At 40.1% G+C, this 22,878-nt stretch overlaps 1 protein-coding gene across 1 annotated transcript; it reads left to right on the top strand.

The window, feature by feature from the left end:
* Positions 1 to 2,728: 2,728 nt before the first annotated feature.
* LOC139717696 (uncharacterized) lies at positions 2,729 to 22,654 on the top strand. The gene is made up of 8 exons (XM_071629198.1): positions 2,729 to 2,922; positions 15,103 to 15,223; positions 17,677 to 17,816; positions 18,027 to 18,054; positions 18,724 to 18,856; positions 20,469 to 20,550; positions 21,451 to 21,711; positions 21,989 to 22,654. Exons 1-8 carry the CDS (start codon positions 2,857 to 2,859, stop codon positions 22,652 to 22,654), a joined length of 1,497 nt encoding a protein of 498 aa, XP_071485299.1. The 5' UTR covers positions 2,729 to 2,856.
* Positions 22,655 to 22,878: the final 224 nt, after the last annotated feature.

The raw sequence follows: 22,878 nt of genomic DNA, 5'->3' as shown, positions 1-22,878 counted from the left end.
TGGTGTTTCATTCCTTCACAGTATCCTGTAATACTGAAGGTTTCCACTTACAGAGCACTGCATAATGATGGTAAAATATTCTATAGAGAAGTCATTGTTCTGCAAACCGTCATAGCGTATCATAAAACACATAAATGGGCATGTGTGCATTGTGATTTCGACTTCTCTTACATGTTGTATTTTACACATGATACTTCCAATGCGTTATCTTGTCTAAATCTATGACAAGTCTTATGAATTTCCATCAGCTGGAGCGCATGGTGGGTCAACACTTACAGTCTCTTGTTTACACGCCCAAGGGATATGGACTATCAAGCCACTATTGTCGAGGAAATAATAGGATCATGTACCTTCTTTTTCCGGCAAACAAGACCCAAAGATCAGTCATTAGTTTCCTCCAATGATCGGTATGCACCTTATTATGTGGCAGTCGCTGTGTACATGACGCAGATGAATATTGCAAGGAGTCTCCATCTTTGCATAAATAAAAAGACTCGGTGCAAAGCATCGGAATAAAATTGGATGTTAGTCATAATGTTTCCATGTTGTAATGTATGCTGATTACGACTCTACGAGACACAGGAGAGCCTCTCCCCTCCCATCCCCACCCTCGTATCTTTGCTATCACTCTGATAGGATACCACGGTCACTAGGTTTGGAATATTAACTTGCATAGCTGGAGAGCATAAAGCTTGTCAACCTCCGAATGTTAAAATGACGTCACTCTACTGCATAGTTACCTCATTGCGTGAAGAGCATGACTGGTGTCACAAGACATGTAATACGCCTTGAGTAGTCAGGATTCGTTAAAGGTCATGCCACAAACATAAGGCCTAACAAATGACTATTATGTGTAATGCCATATAATCGTTGTTGATTCTTACATTATTATGGTTATTGTTATCTTTATCATTATCATTATCGTATTATCATCATCATCATCATAATCATTACAATATTAGTATTATTAAACTACTATTACTACTATACTACTACTTTGTACTTACTATTGCTATATTCATTATGAAATTATAGAAACCTGGTAAAATCATTGATATATGTACTAGCCTACAAGCAGAAAAGCACTGCTCTTTTTTATAACTTGTCAATCTGTCCATCTCAGTCCCAGGTAAGGATAATCAAAATGTCGGAGGTCAGGCTGAGTTTTGTGAAGTGGGTTTTTTTTCCATCCTAGCGCTATAATTAGAAAAGGGTAACATAGCGCCCTCCCAGGAGTCTTCACGTCGCTCCAAGACGAAGCTTGATTCATGACTACTCTCTAGGTGTGTGTTTAGGTGTCAAAGCGCTTCCTTCCCGTCTTCTTCTCCCTAACACATCAAACCCATATATCATGTCTCCTTCGCACCCGTCGCCAGTGCCAATTTGCACTGGGATGCGGATGATTGCGATACGGTTAAAGGCATTGTGCAACAATGATACCACTTCGAGATAATCTGAGCTGCATCACCCTATACTTACGACCAGTGTGTCTGATTATGACGGGTCAAAACGGGGCCAAAAGTGGAACGGAAATTATAACATGCCTTCAAAAATGATAATGAAAAAATGAGATCGAATTTATCATAGGTATATTTTGTTTTGATAGAATAAACCTTTTTATTAACGGTTGTATCATGTATCATTTTCTTGATGGAAATAGATAAACAATTGAAATATAAACGGTTTACTTTAACCAGCCAGTAGATAAGTGTGCGTAAATATCTCGACATTGACTGTATAATTTAACATCTCTGTGGGTTCTAGTGTTCCGTCATCCATTTGAACATCACTATATAGCTCAGAGAGCAAATTTCTTCAATCTTTAAAATTGAATCACCATTTATTCTTCACAGTGTATTTACGAATACATTACAGCATTGTTTTGATGTGACGCCAGTTAATCACGCCTAGGTCTTCATTTTGGATCAGCTTTTCCACCCTTTCTATTCTAAATTCCTTTCACGGCGGAGCATTTCTTGTAGCAGTGTTTACCTTTGACAGAGTTTCACTGAAGAGACTAGAATGTATGGCATCCCATATTGTTCAATCACTCAGCCATCTTTGACTCATTAACACTTGGCATGGTGTGCAAGTTCATCAATAATGATGCAAATTAAAAAAAAAGTTGATTTGGGCTTAGAGTTATCGAGATAATAAAACCGATGGAATTTGAGGGAGGAAGGGGGCGGAAAGGATTTACATCAGGGATGGGAAATGGGATGGGAACTTTTAAGTACATACTGAGTAGTACTCTGGATCTTCAGAAAGCAAGTAAGCTAATCTAACCAATGGTTCATGATAATGCCATTTGACGTGTTCAATGATTTGAGGTAGAGATTATCTTACATTGGTAACCTTTGAACCAAATAAGTGTGAGTGAAACGTGAGACTATTTTGCTAGATCACTAAGTAAATACGATGTGTGATTATTTCTGAGTCATAAAATGCTTGTGATAAAAGCCATGGCAGTGTATTGGTAGATTCACTGGTCGTGTCACGTCAATCCGCGCGCTTTGTGTCGTCACAATATTATCTACCTTCCAATATTTCACAGAGTGTACAACCCCACTCTCGGCCGCAGCATCAGCCTCAATCAGACTACCAGTGCCGCTGCTAGACTTCCCGCCTTCTCAGCCAGAGCCACTTAATTCGACGTCGTTCTCATCTCAGTCATTGCCTTCGTCATCCATTTCTTCCTCTCCGTCGTTGTCTTTCCCGTTGCCATCAACCGACGTCGAAGCATCGTCGGACGCAGGGAGGGGAACGGAGCAAGAGGGCCCGGCTACCGGTACTACGTGCAGGATCACGCAGGCGTACCATACCTCGGTTAACAGGGGCGGGAAAGATGCTATAGAAATGAACATCGCCGCGTTGCCGTGGCAACTGAAATTTTCTGCCGCCAACCGTTCACTGAGCATTCAGGTAGGTCTATTTTTACCGCTTCACTCTTCACAATGTTCACGTGTGGCTGAACACATCGAACTGCTCATGAGATAACTATATGCACTGACACTTCGTCATGTGTGTAGGCATGCTTATGGATGCTGTAATAACGACCTGTCATTTCTCATTTGTGGCGATGTGTCTACAAGTCTGTGTAATATTGGAGGCAAATTGATGCAAGCAGTACCATACTCGCGCGTCTTTATATATAAGTTACCCACAGCCATTGATGCACAGGTCGCTTTTAATCATGTGTAATCTCATCCAATTGTGTATTTTCGAATACAAACAAAGGACATTTGCAAATATGAATTGGCAATCATAAGCAAGAATGTATTTTGGTGAAAAGTTAAGTAGACAACGTGTGCAAATCCTGAGGCGGACAAGAATATCTTATCTCGGCTTTTGCTGGCATGCTTGCATATAGCTAAAACAGGAGTATGTTTGTATGTGTTTGTATGTTATATTTATGAGTATGGGAGCTAGTAACATAATATGTTTATTGTGAACGAACTGGCAACGAACAGTTTGTGGACGCAGTCGAAATCCAATACATTCTGTCTTATCAGCGATAGACTTGCTAGACATTTCTATGATAAGGCGTGATTATGTCTTACCTAACGTACAATAAACTACAATGAAGGCGAAACCAATCCAAGGAGTGGAAATAGAAGTGAAAAGAAACAGGGGCATTGAAATAGCTCGTCACTCGGTGTTACTGGCTAAAAATATACATGGGGCTAAATAAAGTTGGTAAACTGACCCGTGTAAGAGTGGACCACTTCACTCTGAGTAGGATGTGTCCATCCGTTCACTGTTGCCATAGAAACCCGAGGCCGGAAGAGAGATGCCCAGGTTAGGAACGCGTCTGCAAACTTCAATATTGTCAACCATCGTAAAAACAAGAAGGAGAAAGAAAGAATAGTCGATCATTCTGACAAAAGTCAAATTAAGAACAAAATATCTTAGATAAAAAGAGGGAAAGAATAAAGAGTGGAATGGTTATACAGCTCTTCAGTGTTTTCCGGATTATCCAAGTTCTTTTGCCCTGCAAAAATGCGCCTATAGATGGTAAAAAGGTTGCTCTTTGTTATTGGAATGAGTATTGATTGCTTAGAGTGCAGATTATTGATATTCATATTTCACTATTCACGTCACCCAAGAACATTGATTCTATGAAGAGCAAATTATGAAGCGAGTGGAGGCTAATATGATAAGTCAAACCAGCTAAGTAGATGACTTAATGACACAATGGATCTGGACTTTGTAGAGGACTTGAGGTTACATAAATAATGCACGTAATTTATTCTTCGAATGCTCTCTTTGCTTATTCGTGCTCAATGCTATAAAAGCTGGTTAACTTCGATTTCATCGCGAAATCTCTCGATGCAGATTGAGTCATTCAGTTTCATTTTTGATCTCCCATTTTCGCCCACTGTCATTTGCATGTATGCATGCCATACACTTTGGTCTCATGCCATTCAATTTCGTCGCCAGAACTTACTGTCAAGCTGCCTTTTGATCAATTTTGTTTTGTAGCATTCAAACTAAGGAGATGTACATTGAAATTGGTCAGAGTACGATACAATACTTTTAAAAACACTGTTGTTTCTGGTATACATGTCAGCTGAATTTGATTTATATAAGTGAGTCATTGTTGGTATGGAGATATATAGTTTGGTAACATTACATGTTTTGTTGTTTAAATACTTTTTTTATTATTTTGCGCTGTTGCCAGCTATTCAGGCAGCCATTCATTCCAACACACCAACCTGACATCAAGTATCATAAGTGGTTCATTATTTCTGCACCCTCTTACTGCGACAGTTCATGTTTACAATTCAAGACATAACATAGGTCAGAGAAAAAAAATAATATAAGGACAGATGTTTATCTATAAACAGATAAATTAATCTTGTAAACCAAATGACACTACCAACTACAAGTTGTATATACACTTGAACAATACGTCTGCAAGTGTGAACAGTATTGGAGTAGACCTATCACGTACAAATTACGTGTAGATAGACTGAAGTCGGGGGTCAGAATGAACATATTTCACTAGAATGTTGCTTTTGGATAATTAAATAAGCTCCATGAATATACTGAGTGAACATGCATATCTGCTGGGTAACGTGGATTTCTTTGATTCGAATTAGTAATATTTGAAAGTCTTTGCACAATGACTAAATTGAATGCCATTGTCAGCTCCAAAGTCATCTCGAACAAACTGGATTGCAACGTAACGAAATTGAATACAAAAATGCGAAAACAGATTGACCATAGACGAATTGGTGCGCCCGAAAATTAAATTGATTGCACATTTTTATCAAACCAAAAATTCGGGAAGAAATCTAATTGTACGATAGATGAATTGGAATGGAAAAAAAAATGTGTAAAATTGGCGGGAAATCCTATGTTATTAAGTACTCTCTTTTAGACATGATGTATGAATATGATCATTTAGACATTTATTACACACATTCACACATGCACATACACACATTTTTTTTTTGTTTTTCAACGATGTTTATTCTGTTCCATTCAAAGTAATAAAAAAAGATAATAATTTTCATTTGCTACAATTGAAATGACGAAAATATACATTTGTGATCATAATAGCAAATTTGCTATTGCTGTACATAATGACATAACAAAAATTACATTTTCATGAACAATTATCAATTTACATACAGTCACTTCCCCTATGCTCTCAAAAAAAAATTGCTTAAATTTAACAGTGATAATTCAATTCTTCTAGCATTAATCTTAATAATCATCCAAATGAATTATGCAGCAAAATTATACAGTAATAAATAATGGAACCATATTAGTTATGCACACACACACACACACACACACACACACACACACACACACATACACATACGCACGCATATGTATAGGATATTTATAATATCATTTATTTCAGTGACTCTGCGTGCCGTGCCTGAATATCTACTCCTGCTCAAAATGGCTAATATAAAAAAACACAAGAAAGGTTCCTTAGTAAGCATGACCTCTCTCATTCCCTCGTCTGTCTGTCTCTCTATCTCTCTCCTTTTCTCTCTCTCTACCTTTTTATTCCTTTGTCGTCTGTGTATCTGTATCTCTCTCTCTCTCTCTCTCTTTCTTGTTTTGTTTTCTTTAGTTTTGTTTTTACCCATTCTGTCTTTTTGATTGATGGTCTCGCTGTGCTTAATCCGTCGTTGTGTTTGACTTGTAGGAAATGGGGCGAACCAACCACACAGCGGTAATTTTCGTCGGTAACCAGACTCTGTGTAGGTATTCCTTCACCCGAACCTTCCTTTCTACATCCTGATTTAGTTCTCTGTCAAAAACTCAAACTTAAACAAAAAGAAAACAAGAGATGCACGATACGCCAAAACCAACAGTGAATGAAAACTTGGCTTAATCAAAGGACTATGATGGACTGAACCATGATGGCGCCACGGGCTGAATTAACAGAGTAAAATGTTTTTGCAAGTGGCGGTCATATATAATCTCAGTATCTAAGTAGTAGTTGCAGAAGATGTAGTACACAAGGGAGCAATACGAAAGACTTACGTGTTTTGATGCATGCGGCGCGTTATTCGCTGCTGCTGTAACCTCCAGAACCACTTGTTTTAGTGGAACTTGGTTTCTTTGCTTAACGGGATCTACGAACAAAATGAAATATGGATACGTAGTAGCTATATCGAATTACATTTTAGACGGACATTCATTTCTTCCAGACACATTGTATGATGACGTCGTAAGGGTGTGTCTACCTGTGTACAATGACTCACCTGTAAAGAGAAGTAAACACGTTCAATCATATCACATACTACTGTGATGATGACATTATGCATTCTATGCCCTCCGTATCGTCATTATTAATCATCGGAAAACATCATTCAAATTTCATTTTACTTTACAAACCGAACAGGTCTGTATGAAACAGGAAATGTCTTTAAGCCTAGAAGAGTTTAAGTGCAGGATTTTCTACTCTGACATTAACATGTGGGTATTCATAATACTCTCGATGAAGGGAGTACGATGGCTTTAATAAAACGATAATGTCATATAGCGGAGTAAGGAGCAGACCTGAAATGGGAAAAAGCAAAAATATGTGTCATATCCTTGAGAAATATTACTAGTGTGTTACTTCTGCCTGACGAACGCAGTTGGCATCCTATTAGAGTTAGCGATCATCGGTTTTAAAAGCATGACTTGATGGCGTTCTTCAGGCTCAAGGAAAATGCGTCATATTTTGTGTTTTAATCGTATTACCTGGATGGAACTCATGCAATATGACGATATTGGTGAGGCGTGTATACTCGACAGTCTAGCACAAAGAGCCTGCATTTTTTATTGCGCTCCGTTCGGTTCTAGAAAGTGACCTTGAAACCGAGCGCCTCTCTCTTATTGCATTACTCCGTTTTGCTTGCCTTTGTGGATATTTTATATTCGAGCCCAAGAGCTCATTCCATCCACGAGGGAATGCATTGATCTCCCATAGGTGTGTCTTTGTGTGTGTGTGTTTGCCTCTATGGCCCAAATTCACGAAGTTGGTACAAATGAAACCATGGTTTAAACCATGGACAAAAACCATGGAGCGCCAAGTGTCGCATGGAATATTTCGTTACGAAATCAGTCATTTCGTCGATGAAATGATTATTTTGTAACGAAATGACAACATTTTGAAACTAAATGAACATTTTGTCCACGGAATGATAATTTCGTTAACGAAACGGTCATTTTGTCGACGAAATTACCAATTTCGTAACGAAATATTCCGTGCGACTCTTGGCGCTCCATGGTTTTTGTCCATGGTTTAAACCATGGTTTCATTTGTACCACCTTCGTGAATTCGGGCCTCTGTGTGTGCGTGTGTGCGTGTGTTTGATGCATATATTGTGTATTCGGGATACTTTGTACAGGGAGTACAGGGAGTACAGGGAACGGCACAGTTGACTTTACGGAATGCTCATTTTCCGTCAAAAATGATGGGGTAAAAATCAACTTCATTACTGATCGCACAGAGCGATACCAGACAACAAAGGTGTACCCCATTACAATGTGTAAGGTTGTGTGTGTGTTTGTGTGTGTGTGTGTGTGTGTGTGTGTGTGTGTGTGTGTGTGTGTGTGTGTGTGTGTGTGTGTGTGTGTATTTCTGTGTCTGTGTCTGTCTGTCTGTCTTTCTGTGGGTGAGTGTGTACTAGTGTAGGAACTTAAATATTTTTGCTATGATAACAAACGCCTTTGCCATGCAGACGTGACAACTCAATCTCGTTTATTAATCAGTGAAGGCATGCTCCACCACAGGGAACAATGAGATAAAAAAAGAAAATACGACGAAGCATGCTTGAAATTTGGCTAGCTTTGATAGGGAGCATTTCTCAGAATCTCCCTCCTGAGACACGTCCCTATGTAGTTAGTGTAGTCTTAGAATTTCATGTGACTTTCTACAGTGTTCCATTCGCCTTGAGAATGTAAAGGAGAGAGAAGAAGAAGGAGAAAAAGAAGAAGAAGAAGAAGAAGAAGAAGAAGAAGAAGAAGAAGAAGAAAAGTGGAAAAAGAACAAGAAGTGAAGGAAGACGATACGAATGAGGCTAAAATAATATTTGCTTTTCACCGCAGTAGCTCACGATAAATAGAATCTCATGATGTATTTTATTACCAGATATCATTTTACAACCGTATTGACCTACCTTAATTTGAAATCCGTATCGTGCTTAACATATGAATATGATCTGATTTTCTCAGCGCTGAATACTACTCTCGACTCTGCGAGAGCAAGATACCAATATTCCAGTATTACTCAGTCTCTTATGTCTTTTCAATACCAACTCTTGATTTGTATGCCCATTACTTCTTTATGCATTTGATGTTTTTTGATACTCCTGTGCGAATTGTTAACTTACCATACTGATATACCTTCGCACCTAGACGCAGAGGCATTCAGCTGACAGTACAAATAAAAAAGTAGAAAGTCATTGTATCAAGAAGAGTGAGAGAAAGAGATGTGACTACCTATATGACTTTTATGCACTGACGATGACACTGAGCTGCTTAAGGCAGTTGTGCTTTAGGTGACTCAGACAGTCTGGGCAAGATATTTCATATAGGCGTGCATGAATTGAATTGATGACTGTTTTTCTTTGTGTTTGTTACCGACGAAAAGGAAATAGAATTAATAAAATAAGTTGGAAGGTCTGCCTATTAGTGCCTGCTGGGAGAGCAAACGAGAGCTGTACATCACGATCAGGTTAACTTGGTCCTCATTGATGTCTTTGCCTGACCAAAATGGCGTCAGATGGTCACGGACACTGTGATATAGACACGACCATCTTTCCTACATCTTATTTTTCTCAGTTTCTATCAGTCGAATCTCAGTACACGTGGGCCGTTGTAAGGTGATGCAATGTCTATACCATCATCATTCAACTCCACTCACTCAGCTAACATTCCGAGTGCACAAAACTTCGCATCTTCAAATGGCTAGTATCAATGATTACTCATGGCGTTGGTGATTTCGTTAGCCTGTCAGTTGTGAGATGCCAGTTCATCATGTTAACTCAGCAAGAGTTGAGTTAATCGTATATGAGTGAGTTTGTGTAGGCGTGTGTCTGTTTGCGCACAAGCAAGTAGTCGTTCTAGAGAAGTTTACGTCAAATGTTGTGGGTGTGTACAGTTCTCAGATTTTCATGCACGATCGTGTTTACAATGAGATGTTACAATGAGATGAGTGAAACGTCGTGCAAGAGTTCTATTAAAAGTCTGTTTACATCGTATGCTCATGCTTTCGTTTTGAGTTATTTTCTCTTATTTGTATCCGCTGAGCTCTGCAAAACTAACATATAACTTATATCTTATTTTTCTGTTGTTAATTTTCACTTCGGTAAGAATGTTTTATTTGGGATCTTTTTTTTTTTTTTGGTTAAATGAGGGAAGTAAATAGTTCCTATTGTTTCCGTATTTTGTTGTTTGTTTGTTTGCTTTTGTTTTTGTCTACTAGCTCTCTTCTCCCCCCCCCCCCCTCTCTCTCTCTCTCTCTATGAAATGTCTCTTCAGGAGTTTGTGATTAAAGAATTCTAGTGTGAAATATGGGGAAATAGAGTGCAAAGATCCACAAGATTGTATAGTGCCATATTACGTCTATATGTGAGCCGAACATCCTGATGTTTAAAACCAGTCGCGTGCCACATTCTAGGGGGAAAAAGAATATCCAGGTACATTGATTTGATTTCTATGAAATCAATATCGCCCTGACACTTGCCTGAAATCCTATATTGTGCTGATCACTAGAAATGCTGTCACAATATAACGACGGATCGAAACCCTATAGGGACTAGGATTCTGTCGGGATGTTACACTTATAAGTTGATATTGCTACGCCGTCTGTGAGTTAAGTCCCGAGAAGCGATTTATGACGTCATAGAGACGCGACACGCTCGTGACTTCAATTAAGTTGTGATGTCATTGGCCTCATTTTCGGAAGGCTGGATACCCTCACGGCCTCAAATGATGCAGGACGGGGGAGGGGAGGGGTGGAAAAACAATCATTAGGTGGATGGGGTCTGATTAGACATGTTATTAACTAATTAACCAGACTATTATTGCCACAGGGGGCTCAACATGATGCCCTAGATGAACTAGATAACTAGTTTTCTTTTTCCTCTGAGCGACCTTCCTGAGCTGATCTACACGCACATACCGATGCATGCATAGTTTTGCATGCAACTTACTGTTTCATTTGGTTTCCGAGTCCCTCTTCTGATTCCCTGGCATCACAATACGCCCTCCTCTTTTCTCTTCTCCTTCTTCCTATAACTTATTCATGATTCTCATTTCTCATTTGATTGCTATGTAAGTGCGTGTACTGGTTATTGTCATTTCGTTTGTAAGATTTAGAATGGTAGACTGTTAATGTATTCATGTAGCGCGAGTAAAGTCTTTCTTCTTTTATATTACGTTTCATTATATCATAAGATTGTCCGCGTATTAAAGTTTCATTTAGTGTGAGTCAAGAAGCCTTTCCACTTGAATGCACGTTTTCGTGCAGTCGGACTTATTTGGTAATATCGATTTTAACCACCATTCTCAGACAAGACCCCATCGGTTCCCTCATATTGAATTCTGTTTTACCATTGAGATTGCGGGCTTGTTTAGAGAGATTAGAAGACTTGCACACGACACGATTTCCATTTGAAGGTCTGTCTTTACGGTCTGTTTCTTTTTAGTTCTCACAGAGTAGCTATATTAACCCTCCATGTGCTAGTTCTTGAAACAAGAAATACATCAGAGACCAAAAACGGATTTCTTAAACTTATAGCAGTATATGGTAGCTTTCAATCCGTTAAGTCATGTATGGTGCACAGAGACTAGCTGGTACTGTGTATCACTTTGCTATCAAAGGGAGCAGTGAATTGTCATGATCTGTTTATGAAAGAGGTTTTCAGAGAAAAAAATTGTACGTGTGCGAGATATCACTTTTCGATCCCTTGTGAGTTTTTCGACCCTACCGATCGGAATCACAGATCAATAGCAAATCGAGTGATGTTCAGAGGTTTCGTAGAAAATGAAAGCTCGTTTAAACAATTTCGGCTTTATCATTCCTGCACCTCCGAAAAGTTCCAGCTAATGTCTTCCTTACTGTGACTCCTGGTCCGAATTATTCATATATAATAAAAATCCTACGATGGATGATGAGAAAAATCGGGTACATGTCACGAGATCGACACACATAAGTCATACAGCCTACGAGTCATACAGCCCACGAGTCATACAGCCCATTAGTTCGATACTATATAAGCTAACAAGCCCCACAAGACCGACACATTTAACCCCGTGTTGTATCTGTCGAACTCATGGGATGTTTTTACCTAGTGTCGGTCTCAATCACGCTCATGAATTCTTTTGTTTTAACAATAATACTATGCAATTTGTCGGCAAGATGATGTTTAAGTGTTCTAGCAATATGCTATTGTTTTCACAATGAGTTTATTGTTTTAGTAATATGCTTTTATTGTTTTAGATCATGCTCATGAATATTCTTTTGTTTACTCTTCCTGCTCCTGCTCCTAGACCTCTTAAAAAGCGACCTCATATACTACTCATGGGCATTATTTGCTTATTGTCGGACTCATGGGCTGTAGGACTCGTGGGCTGTATGACTCATGGGTATCGGTCTTGTGGGTATGCACCCCGACAAATCATGGCCTATATACAGGGTGGTCTCGTCGATGTTATACTACTCCCCTATAAAGCGCTCTTCCATTCTCTTCTCCGTCATTCAAAGATTCACATTTACACAGCTTTGTAAAGAAGGAGAGAGAAAGACGCAGGTAATGAACCTTTGTCTCCCGTGGACAGCTGTGGACGGGGTAGTTCGAAGCTGCCTTCTCCTGTGTATAATATCAGCAAACCACCGTATTCCCATGCTATCAAATATTATATATATATATATAATAATATGGTCTTATTTACCCAGGGTAGCCTCTTCAGTGTTGCCACTGTTCTACCAGAGGGCCCTGCTATTATTATTACCCTAGCGTTGCCAGGTACCCATTTATACACCTGGGTCGAGAGGGACATTGTGGGTAAAAACATCTTGTCCAAGGCTGTAAGCACTGGGTGGGATTCGAACTCACGGTCCTCCGTTCGGGAGTCGGGAGTCTTATCCACTATGCCACAGCGCCCCCACAATGATGGTTTGGATTACGCTAAAAAGAAGGTTTTAGCTTCACTATAGTGTATCGATTATTGGTGGTCATAATGTACGCGATTCTCCATCTCAGGCTACGCTGTATGATCAAATCTTCCCTTTAGATCAATTCGAACGTTTTTACATCAAGAACCTGAAAAAAAGACTAAATCCCGCAACCAGAGGTATAACAACAAAAGATAAGAACGACATGGCAATCAGCCAAGCTATGTATGCAAAGAGAGAGAAGATTCTGTTTAATACCCAGTTGGTTGTCCATATTAAGCACCTCTTGAGCAACATCTCAGGCATGTGATGAAAGCAATCTCAACAGTGAATCTCTGGAGACCTATCTCAAGCTGAAAAGTTTTCATCTCCCCACGCTTCTTCTCTTCGCTCGAGACATCTAGAGATGAAGGAAGAGATGAATAGATAAAAATGTAAACATGTGAATTCATATTGCTTCCATTAAACCTCCGGCAAGATGGAACAACAATACAGGAGGTGTGAGAGAGCATCGTTGTGTCCAGTTCAAGGAAAAAGCGAATGCTCTGTTTTCCATCGAACACGTTAGGTCGACGCGCGGAGCAGCTGCTATCCCCAAGGAAATTAATGAACACCGTCTATTAGATTGTAATACAGGTGAGCACTCTATAAATACTGTGTGGGGACCTTACATTATCACCAGCATTCTTAAATAATAGGCGACAACGTGTAATTCCCACGTCGTGCGACTGAAACAAAGTGAGCAAGAAACAAAAAGAACGGAAGCGAAAACAGAGTGAGGGAGAGGGGAAAAACGTGCGAACCAGCAGTGGAGGAAGAGGGCAAAATAAAAAAAAAGTCAGAATACAAACTAGCGGTAAAGATGGAGAGAGGGGGGGGGGACCATCCAAGATTTGCGCAGAATAGATAAACAGTCATTATCAGAAGAGCGGAACGACCTAATATTACCCGAATTGTGAGCATGGAGTGAAACTCTGACGTCCCCACGGTCTTTCCGCAGTCAGTTTGCAAGACTCAAACGTTCCCCTTAATCGAACCTTTCTATGTACAATGTTCTGAGATTTTTGTTTTTATGTTTACTTCATCTAGTCCTATTCTTTTTAAACCATACCCAGCGAGGACACGAATAAATTTGTAACTTGAGATTCCACAGCAGCACTATGAATAACCACACGTGACAATCTCCCTATGTGTTGTCTGTGAATATATTGTATGTGTCTATACCACGCAGACAAATAAAAAAAAAACTAAAAAACAAACAGGTGTATGTAATTTATGTACACGTGTCTGAGTATAGAAATACATGTACCGATGTGCCACGAATTATGATAAACTTGACATCACCATACTTCGTACTCACAAATAGTATGCCTGCTACCTGCTAACACTGCAACTTGGTATATACTATCTCTTCCAATATTCTTCTACAATCCATTGAACCCTTTGTGAACTGTGAGCGAGCTCTATCACGTGTCCAAAGTGTACTGATGTCCGGACTGGTAAGGTTCACGTGAGCGACATTTTATATAGGACTTCGGCATATTACAAATCTTGCAAGCTGGAAAGAAAAGAAAAAGAGAGGGGGAGGTTGAAATGAGCGGCTCTGTAAACTATGCAGGACTTATTGATTCTTGTCTTTTGCTGCGAGCAACACAAGATGCAAATTTCTTCCCCTGTCCTTAGACAATGGGAGAGACGATACAGTATCTAAACGTGAAAAAAAAAGAGAAACTATACTATTTTACTTATACTGTTCATGAAAACAAACTAGCTTGCTGTCTGGAAGAGTGGATGTATTCGGGAAGCATTTCGTTGCTGATCGTTATATCAAAATCACATATATGTATGATTTCTTCACGCCACCCTCGAAAAGCTTTTGCCAAATACTGACACTCTAGACATGATCATAACCATCACGAGGTAAGTTGATGCACAGGAAACTTCAGACGTACACGCAGAAACTTAAGCGCACAGATGTACAACGATGTTTCTGCAGAACCCCTCCATATTGATGACGGCTGTATTCGTTATTCCCATGGTCCATTATTCCGAAATACACAAATTCTGTATAAATTCATGTTCGTTAAATGATAATGCTTCTTTAACAAGAACATCTGTGGCATTATTCCGAAAGTTTTTTATTCTAAAGGTTCGTGATTGCAAAAATGAAATGTATTTCGTATTAGGCCTATAAGGTAATTCATCCATGAATATAAAACAGATCGTTATTCCGGAGGTTCGTGTAAATCCGAAAATGAAGAGAAGGTGCGTACTATAACGTACCTTTGGACTTTAGAACATTGTTTCGTTTTCGGATTAGCGAACCCTTGGAAAAATTGGAATACCGAACCTTATTTCATTTTCGGATTAACAAACCTTTGGAATAACATACGGTAACCATTACAAACCAGCACCAACATCGAAATGAAGCCTTGAAAATAAAATCTTCTTTTTGTCTCTTTCAGTGGATCAACACGACGGGATCGGAGAGGTTAAAAGGTTCGATTATAAGGATAAACTATTCTTGCTTCCACGATGTTCAGCCACCGTCTTGTCTTGTCTTCAAGATCGCTGGTTCAAGAGATTGTAAGTAGACGGTGTCTCTGTCCCAATGTTACTCTGTTTGTAGGTGTTTATTTCCCTCCACCATAATGGGGAAGCGTTGAAATTGATGCCCTATTCATCCGTTTTTGCTACGACGTGTTTTTTGTTTAATCGGTTCATTCGGGCATTGCACCCTCCAAGGAAACAGAGCTATTGATAGATTTCTTTCCACTGATGGTGAGGCAGTTAGAAAAAGGGAAGGTGGTAGGAAGGACGGGGCACGTTTGCACTTGTTCATTTAAAATGTTTATTATCACGTAAATCATGCCCCCCCCCCCCCCCCCCCCAATGTGATGACAAAACAACGTCCGGTCAATTTCTACACTCACTAACAGATCGACACTAAAGGTACTTTTGTGTGTCTTTGATTACAAAATTGGAATTGGCGCAATGACTTATGTATGTATGTGAGTACGTATGTATGTGTACTGAATACACAATAATCATACATAATATACATGCTATACATTCGCAAAGATCCTAAAGTACATGCACACAATTATCATATCTGTACTTAAACACTTTATATTTTGACATAAGATAAATGTATCACATCGGCGAAGTGTTTTCATGTATCACGATTTCAAGAATCACAATAGCACTTGGCATTATCTTCATTAGATGTCAACATGTTCTTTAATCATTTCAACTTCGGATTACGAGCTTGCAGTTCTACCATTTTTGTTCAGTTCTACCATTTGAAGTGCCCGTATGTAGAGAATGAATTCCTAGCGTGATTTCATTTCGGGCTTGTTGGGAAGCTTCGTGGACTGATGACATCAGACATTAATGACTTAATGGCCAAGTGGTTTCCCACGAGATGATCAGTCGAGGCGCCCTCATTAACGACCAGTCTTTAGTAATAACATGATACACATTAAAAGATAATATATATTGACGTCAAGTCCCAACATCAATACCTTTTGATGCAAACTCTCACCACCCCCCCCCCCCCACACACACACACATACCTATACCATGTATACACATTATACAAAATGCACAGTCACAAATGGTCACACACTATCTGCTTTTTTACCCTTTCATTTGTATTAGAAACGTACATTGGTCTGAGAGACACAAGGCCGTAGGATTACTGGGATAGGAATATAATTAATACATGTATACTTTTAAGCATCTCTCTCCCCCTCCCTCCCCTCTCTCTCTCTCTGTCGTGAAATATTGTTCCTGAACACTTATTTTGCCAAATCTTGATTTTTAATGTTTAAAAAAAAATCTTTTTGCAGATTTAGATTACAAAATTCTCTTTTTACAAAGCATGCCGCCTAGATAGAGCTTGCGGCTGATAAATCGAGGGGTCTTGTAGCCGTGTTGAAACAGGTCACAATGACTTGATACTCATACAATCATATGCGGGAACAAGTACATACAATTAAAATGTTACATACAATTCCAAGTAATTTTGTTTGTAATCTTTTACTTGATTATTACCAGTCCTCTTTCACTTCATCATTCTTCTTTGCATTGCCAAATATCAGAGCCGTACCATGCACAAAGAACTGTAGAAATAGGAACGTCTAGATTACTATGTACAGCATATCAAATAGCAAGGATAGCCTGATATCTGTATAATAGACCATAGAGCTCCATGGATAACCGATTGAGCGACATGTACGTGAGGGAAAATCAAATACAAGAACTCGTAGGGAGAATTCAATTTTCCATCACCAAACCTCTTAAGGGTGGGATGACCTTGATGGAGAAACACCTTACTGAGATACAGATTGTACACCACAAATACGTTGTAGCAAAAATTGAGATTCTTTTTTTCTGTTTGTGTTTGAAAGAGACAGCTATGAGACTAGAAAATTACAATGTTATTTACCACACCCAAAACCATTCACAGTAACATATAGCTACATTTCTCTCCTCGTGGGTAGGCATTGTTGTCCCCGTAGGTTTTTAATTCGTTGGAATGTCAACCTATTACATTCATGGCACCGTCGTGAATGTGTTCCCTCGCTCTTTAACATCCCTTTCATCTTCTCCCTCTCTCTCCCCTTCCATCTCCCTATCCCTCTCCTTCCCTCGCATTCCCCCCCCCCCTCTCCACCTCTCGCTCTCATTCTCCCTCTCTCTCTCACACACACACACACACACACACATGCACACGCACACGCAAACACGAATACACGTACGTGTTCTTATATCTTTTCTCGCTATTAATTTTTTGGGCCTCCTCATCTCATGAATCTATGTTGACTCTTTCTGGCTCTGTTTACCGAATGTTACCCTTCCGTCACCGTCATTCTGTTCCTTCCGTGTATAACGCCAAGAGCTGATTAGAACATAGATGAATAATCATTCAAGTCTGCAAGCTTACAAAAGCCAACACATGAAAGACAAAGTACTAAATAAGAGAAATTCTTACATGGATGGGAGCTAAAACATCATTTACCTCTTTTCTTCCCTAGATTCTGTAGCAACCGATGTTCTCCTGCAAACGAAGACAACGCCATCTACGGCAAGGAATAGGCTAGGCTTCAGCAACGGTTTGGAGAGTATGACGTCCGTCTACAACGGGTCAACCACACCGGGGCCCGCCGTAACGCTGGTGACCGCAGGAGGCAATGGCACGACTCGGAACGGGACGACGACAGGTGGGTGTGGTTTTAAATCTTTACAGCAACATTCAAGTGCAGGACAGTCTGTCTTTCAATCTGTCTGTCTTCGTAATCTACAGGCAGAGTCAGAGAACATTGCTTTCATTTGCCACATCAACTGTAGTCGCTGGAACACTGGTGATATGGTGATAATGATCGAGATAGCTTCGATTGTTTCGAATGTTACGAGCGAAGTCTTGTTTGCCCCTCATGTGCATTGAATATAATTCTGTCCTGAATAGCACTGTAGCACAAATTTATGACACGCGCTTGAAGGTTAGTAGTATCAGAGTATGTGATTTTCCTATAAAGACTTTGTATTCTGTGTTCGAATTTCTTGTGTAATCCCTATGGCAATCAGGCCAGACTTTGTACCAAGGGATTCAAGAAGAGCTTATTTTCATGGCTTACGAGCGGTGTCTTGCATCCCGTTTCCTTGGTTACATGTTGGTTCCGTGTTATCGCAATCAACCAAGCATAACTATTATGCCTTACCTAATTATCTCTGGAAAATAAACACCGCAAAGGCCTGTGTTCACAAAAATAGCAAATAACAATGATAGTAGCTACATAAATGGAATACAGACCATTTGGGAATCAGTGTCACGTTAAAACAAAACAATGAACATAATCAATCTGGCCATAACTTTTGCAACACATCAATCACAAAGAAAAAAAAAATCGTTGTAAAAAAAATCATAGATATTAACACTTTTTTATCTTAGGAAAGTTGTCAATTATTGAGCAAGTTTTAACTTGTGGCTGTTGCACATTTAAGAATATCGAGCTCTTACAGTGCGTAGATTGTTTTGATACGATACTCATTCCCCTAAATCTGTTATGTTATGTTACATTTAGCAGATGATGCCCAGTCTGCGTACGAGGAGCGACTTGAGGTGATCGTGACAGGCCTGTGTGTCGGGGTGGCTGTCCTGCTCTGTCTCTGGCTAGCCTGCTTCCTCGTGGAGAAACGTTCACAGTCCAAATACATGTTAGTATCAATTCGTGAGTCCAGCTGAGCATTATTATATGTTCTTGTATAAGAAATGAAAACAGCTTGTTTCCTGGACATAAGGTATGTCACAAAAATGGAGGTCATTGTATGAGAGCGAGAGTGAGTTCACTTACAAACCCGCGCAAACGATCTAAGTTCACTTTTGGTGCAGAGTAGGTTGCAAGCCCATTCAATTGATCAGTCCCACACTGCAAAACAATTAGATCATGCCCACCCCTTCTGACAGGTGAATGGCAATCGTCTTTAAAGGACAAGTTCACCTTCATAGACATGTGGATTGAGGGAATGCAGCAATATTAGTAGAACACATCAGTGAAAATTTGGGGAAAATCGGACAATCCGTTCAAAAGTTATGAATTTTTAAAGTATCTGCGTAGTCACTGCTGGATGAGAAGACTACTACAGTGCATAATGTCATATGCGTACGACCATATAAAGAAAATAAAAGGAGAATTTCACAAAATTTGACTTTTTGAATAAAGTGCACATTTCTTCGACTTGTTACTGACATATATTAAGGGTAATATTATTCCCCCTGCCTTCTGAAAGAGAGAAGTCAAGTGTCCTTTTGTTATGCGAGAAAAGTGAAAATATGTTGAATGTTCTTTATTCTTTCTTTGTACCGTTGTACTCATGTGACATCACAAGCTATAGTAGTCTTCTCATCCAGCCTTGAGTAAGCAGAAACTTCAAAAATTCATAACTTTTGAACCGATTGCCCGATTTTCCTCAAACCCTCAATGATGTGCTCTACTAATATTGCTGCATTCACTCAACCCATATGTCTATGAAGGTGAACTTGTCCTTTAAATGGCATCGAGGCACATGAATGAACCAACGAGTGACGAGTTCGGAAACCAAAATCATTTTGTAGTTATTCCAAGCTGTAATAATGATAGCAACTACAATGATAAGAACTCAGATGAAGTACTGTTTGTTGCTACCGAGCTGCCTGCAAGACGTGTTGTAGCAAAATCAGCCCGTCTTCAGCGGGTTAGAATTTGTCTTCCACAGTTGTTGTAAGCCGCTCTATTTATCGGGACCCAACCATTCTTCAATTTCTTCTTTGGGCGGACATCATAGCATGATCCACTGTCGGAGATAGGGACAAAAGGCTACAGAAAAAAAAAAATCATGCAACTCCGTGACGTGTCGGTATTATCAAAAGTCCCACAAATCCATAAAATCGTTTGAGACAAATGAAAATCATTTCATGACGTTGTACGAAAAGAAATGAACAGTTATAATGTCTTGGATTTCATCACATCTCCTGGAAAACACAGCGAAGATATTTAAGGGCAGGTTGTGGTTATGCTGCATGATCATTTTGTTTTTACTTTAGATACTATGGTTCACATTCACAATAAATCAAATTATAGTAATGCGTTCTAAGAATCCACATCAACTACCAAACAGATAAAGAGTGGCTTGTTTACTCTTCATTTCACTCTTTGAACGATGCGTGTTGACCTGACATATAATTTTCGGGCTGTGTAAGTATGGGTTTGATTTGCGTACTCTTGTTTACATTCTTTTCTATTTTGTTTTGCATTGTTTTCGTTGCTGTTGTTTTCGTGTGGTTTTATAGGAAGCGTGGGTCAGACAAACAGACGGTATCGCAGACCCGCCAATATCCACACGATGTCGCGACAGTGAGAAAAACACTTATGGTAAGTATGAACGCTGAAGAAAAACAAACACACAACACCTCTCTGTGTTCAAGTTGACCGAAACATAGAAAGGATGAAGGAAAAGAAACAATGTGCTAAAAGTTTCATCGAAATCAGTCAAAGAAATGTCTGAAAGTTCAGGAATTCTATAGTTTGATGCTGTTTTTTTCGAGACGAGGATAGCGATCATACTCACAATGTGCACACTAGGTGAGACGAGGACGTCGCCCCCTACAGCTCTCCTATTCATATGTGTATTAGTCATTATGACGTCAAGTTTACTAGTGTCAATGATTAAAAGCCCCTCTAGCCCCTTTTCCTATAAAAACACCAATCATCGCTCGGTCATTAAACGCTGAGAACAATATGACGCAAAGGTAACTTCTTCCATTTGAATTATCCATTATTCAAAATGTAATAATCCATTATTAGAAAAAAATAAGTTGTCAATGGCCTACTTGTGACGCAATAATATCCTCGCATCATCTCGTGTAAATATGAGATAGTGACCAATATTAGTGATTCGTAAAACACGTGTAAATTGGAATTTCATGATTTTCTCCCGTTTTGCTGGATTTCAGTGACATTTCAGGGCTCGGTGTTCATTCCTTGGGATGAGACTTACAGCCTTCGGTCCTGTCGTTGCTTTTCTAGAAGCATTCATTGCTTTCATGCCGTCGTGTTAAACCTACTATTATTCACTGCTTCTGGTTTACTCCAGTAATCATAGTGATTACTATGAACATAAAATCAAGGATATGATAACAACGCCCATGGAATAAAACAAGTTAAAGATCTTCATGTTTCTCAATTCTATATTGTTCTCAAGTTCACTCATCTGAAACCCTCCTTGTTTATTTCGTTCTATTCGATTAATCAATCAATCAATCGACCACACAGGAAATTTACGACATGCCGATGATCCGCGTGGCCCAGTCCGACGACGAGGCCTCTGAAAGCGGCTCCTCGGCCCAGTCATCCCGTGGCCGAGGTCGTCTGGAGAGTGAAGGTGACGAGCAGAACAGCTCAACGAACATCTCGTCATCGGACCAGCCAACGGGAGCCGACTCCTCGTCCTCTGAAGATACGTTACGAAAGAAGGAGCCGAAGAAAAAGTCGGCCAGCTTCAGCGAACCGCGGGTTCATCTCGACATTCCAAAGGTGTCTGATTGAATTAGCACGTGATCCAATAAGTTTAATAAAGCGTAGAGTAGTTTTCTTTTCTTTTCCGGCGGTAGCTGGCTTTAAATTGAGCAGCCAGTGTCCAGTAAATTCCATCCAATTTGGCACATACTGACGTTTCTATGTGGTTATCATGCAACCATCCCCTCGTAGATAGAAGAAGAAAGAAAGAAACAAATTTTCTGTATTTTCTGTATTATTTTGCTTGCATTGTAATCTCTTTCAGTAATATAGATTCTGTTTCGTTCAAACGCAGGATACAGCAACAGACAAGTTCGGTCAGTGGCGGCCGGTAGCAAAGATTGGTTCACCGGGTGAGGTGCGCTCAAACAAGTTCATCAAGACTTCTCCGCCAGCACACCCGAAGCGCCCGCTGGTGGGCGGCAGGTCGCCGTCGATCTTGAAGAAGCCAGGTAACATTAGCGCCAACAAGTCCCCGCCGTCGATACTTCGATTCTCCCGAGGTCGACGATCGCGAGAGGAGTGCACGACCATCGAGATGAACTCGCTGAGCCACTCGCCGAAGAAACAGATGAAGCTGGTGTCGGCGCTCAAGTCGTCGGAGTCGAAAAGACACAAACGGACTCGATTCAAGATGGACGAGCCGGACGAGGCACCCGTCATGGCGGGCAACTGCGCAGGCGCAGATGCAGCCGCGGCTGGGCGCAAGGCGTCGCCCGTCACCGACACGCCTAAGCAGCTGGTCACGTGCGAGGTGCACTTCCAGATGCCCACACATGCAACTCTGAACGGAGACCTCGAGGCCGAAGATGAGTTCGATGATGATGACGAGGAAGTGACGGAAAGGACTCCGCTAAAAAAGGACGTCGACTTCGTTGTAGTTGAGAAGGGTCTAATGAGCAAGTGTAACTTTAACTTGAGCTGGGAAGATACTGACGGGCTGCCGTGTACAGATGTATGACCAAAGCCTTAGCGCCTTGGCTCAGCCTCTCCTTCTAAGAGATTACTGCAAGAGTCTGGGTACTCGGTACAGCCTAAGGACAGCCGTTTCAATATGCAACAACAACATGAGAAAAATGCACGCTACAAAACAAAGTATATCATTCTCACGGCCAGTAATTCACTTCATCTTATGTTGATTGCGGCTCTTTGCACTAGATATTCTTCATTTTGTTTGTCACCAAT

Source organism: Diadema antillarum, unplaced genomic scaffold, assembly GCF_040938485.1.
Source record: "Diadema antillarum isolate AM-2024a unplaced genomic scaffold, OU_Dant_1.0 scf00000081, whole genome shotgun sequence".
In the NCBI taxonomy this organism is placed as follows: domain Eukaryota; kingdom Metazoa; phylum Echinodermata; class Echinoidea; order Diadematoida; family Diadematidae; genus Diadema; species Diadema antillarum.
The sequence above is the reverse complement of the archived record's forward strand: the minus strand, read 5'-3'. Positions and strand labels throughout refer to the sequence as shown.

Bases quoted from the DNA above. Each gene is read 5' to 3' on its own strand.
- LOC139717696 (XM_071629198.1), top strand. From the start codon at position 2,857: ATGAACATCGCCGCGTTGCCGTGGCAACTGAAATTTTCTGCCGCCAAC. The intron at 17,817-18,026 runs GTGACCGCAGGA...ATAATGATCGAG, and splicing joins CGGGGCCCGCCGTAACGCTG to ATAGCTTCGATTGTTTCGAA. The intron at 21,712-21,988 runs GTGTCTGATTGA...GTTCAAACGCAG, and splicing joins TTCATCTCGACATTCCAAAG to GATACAGCAACAGACAAGTT.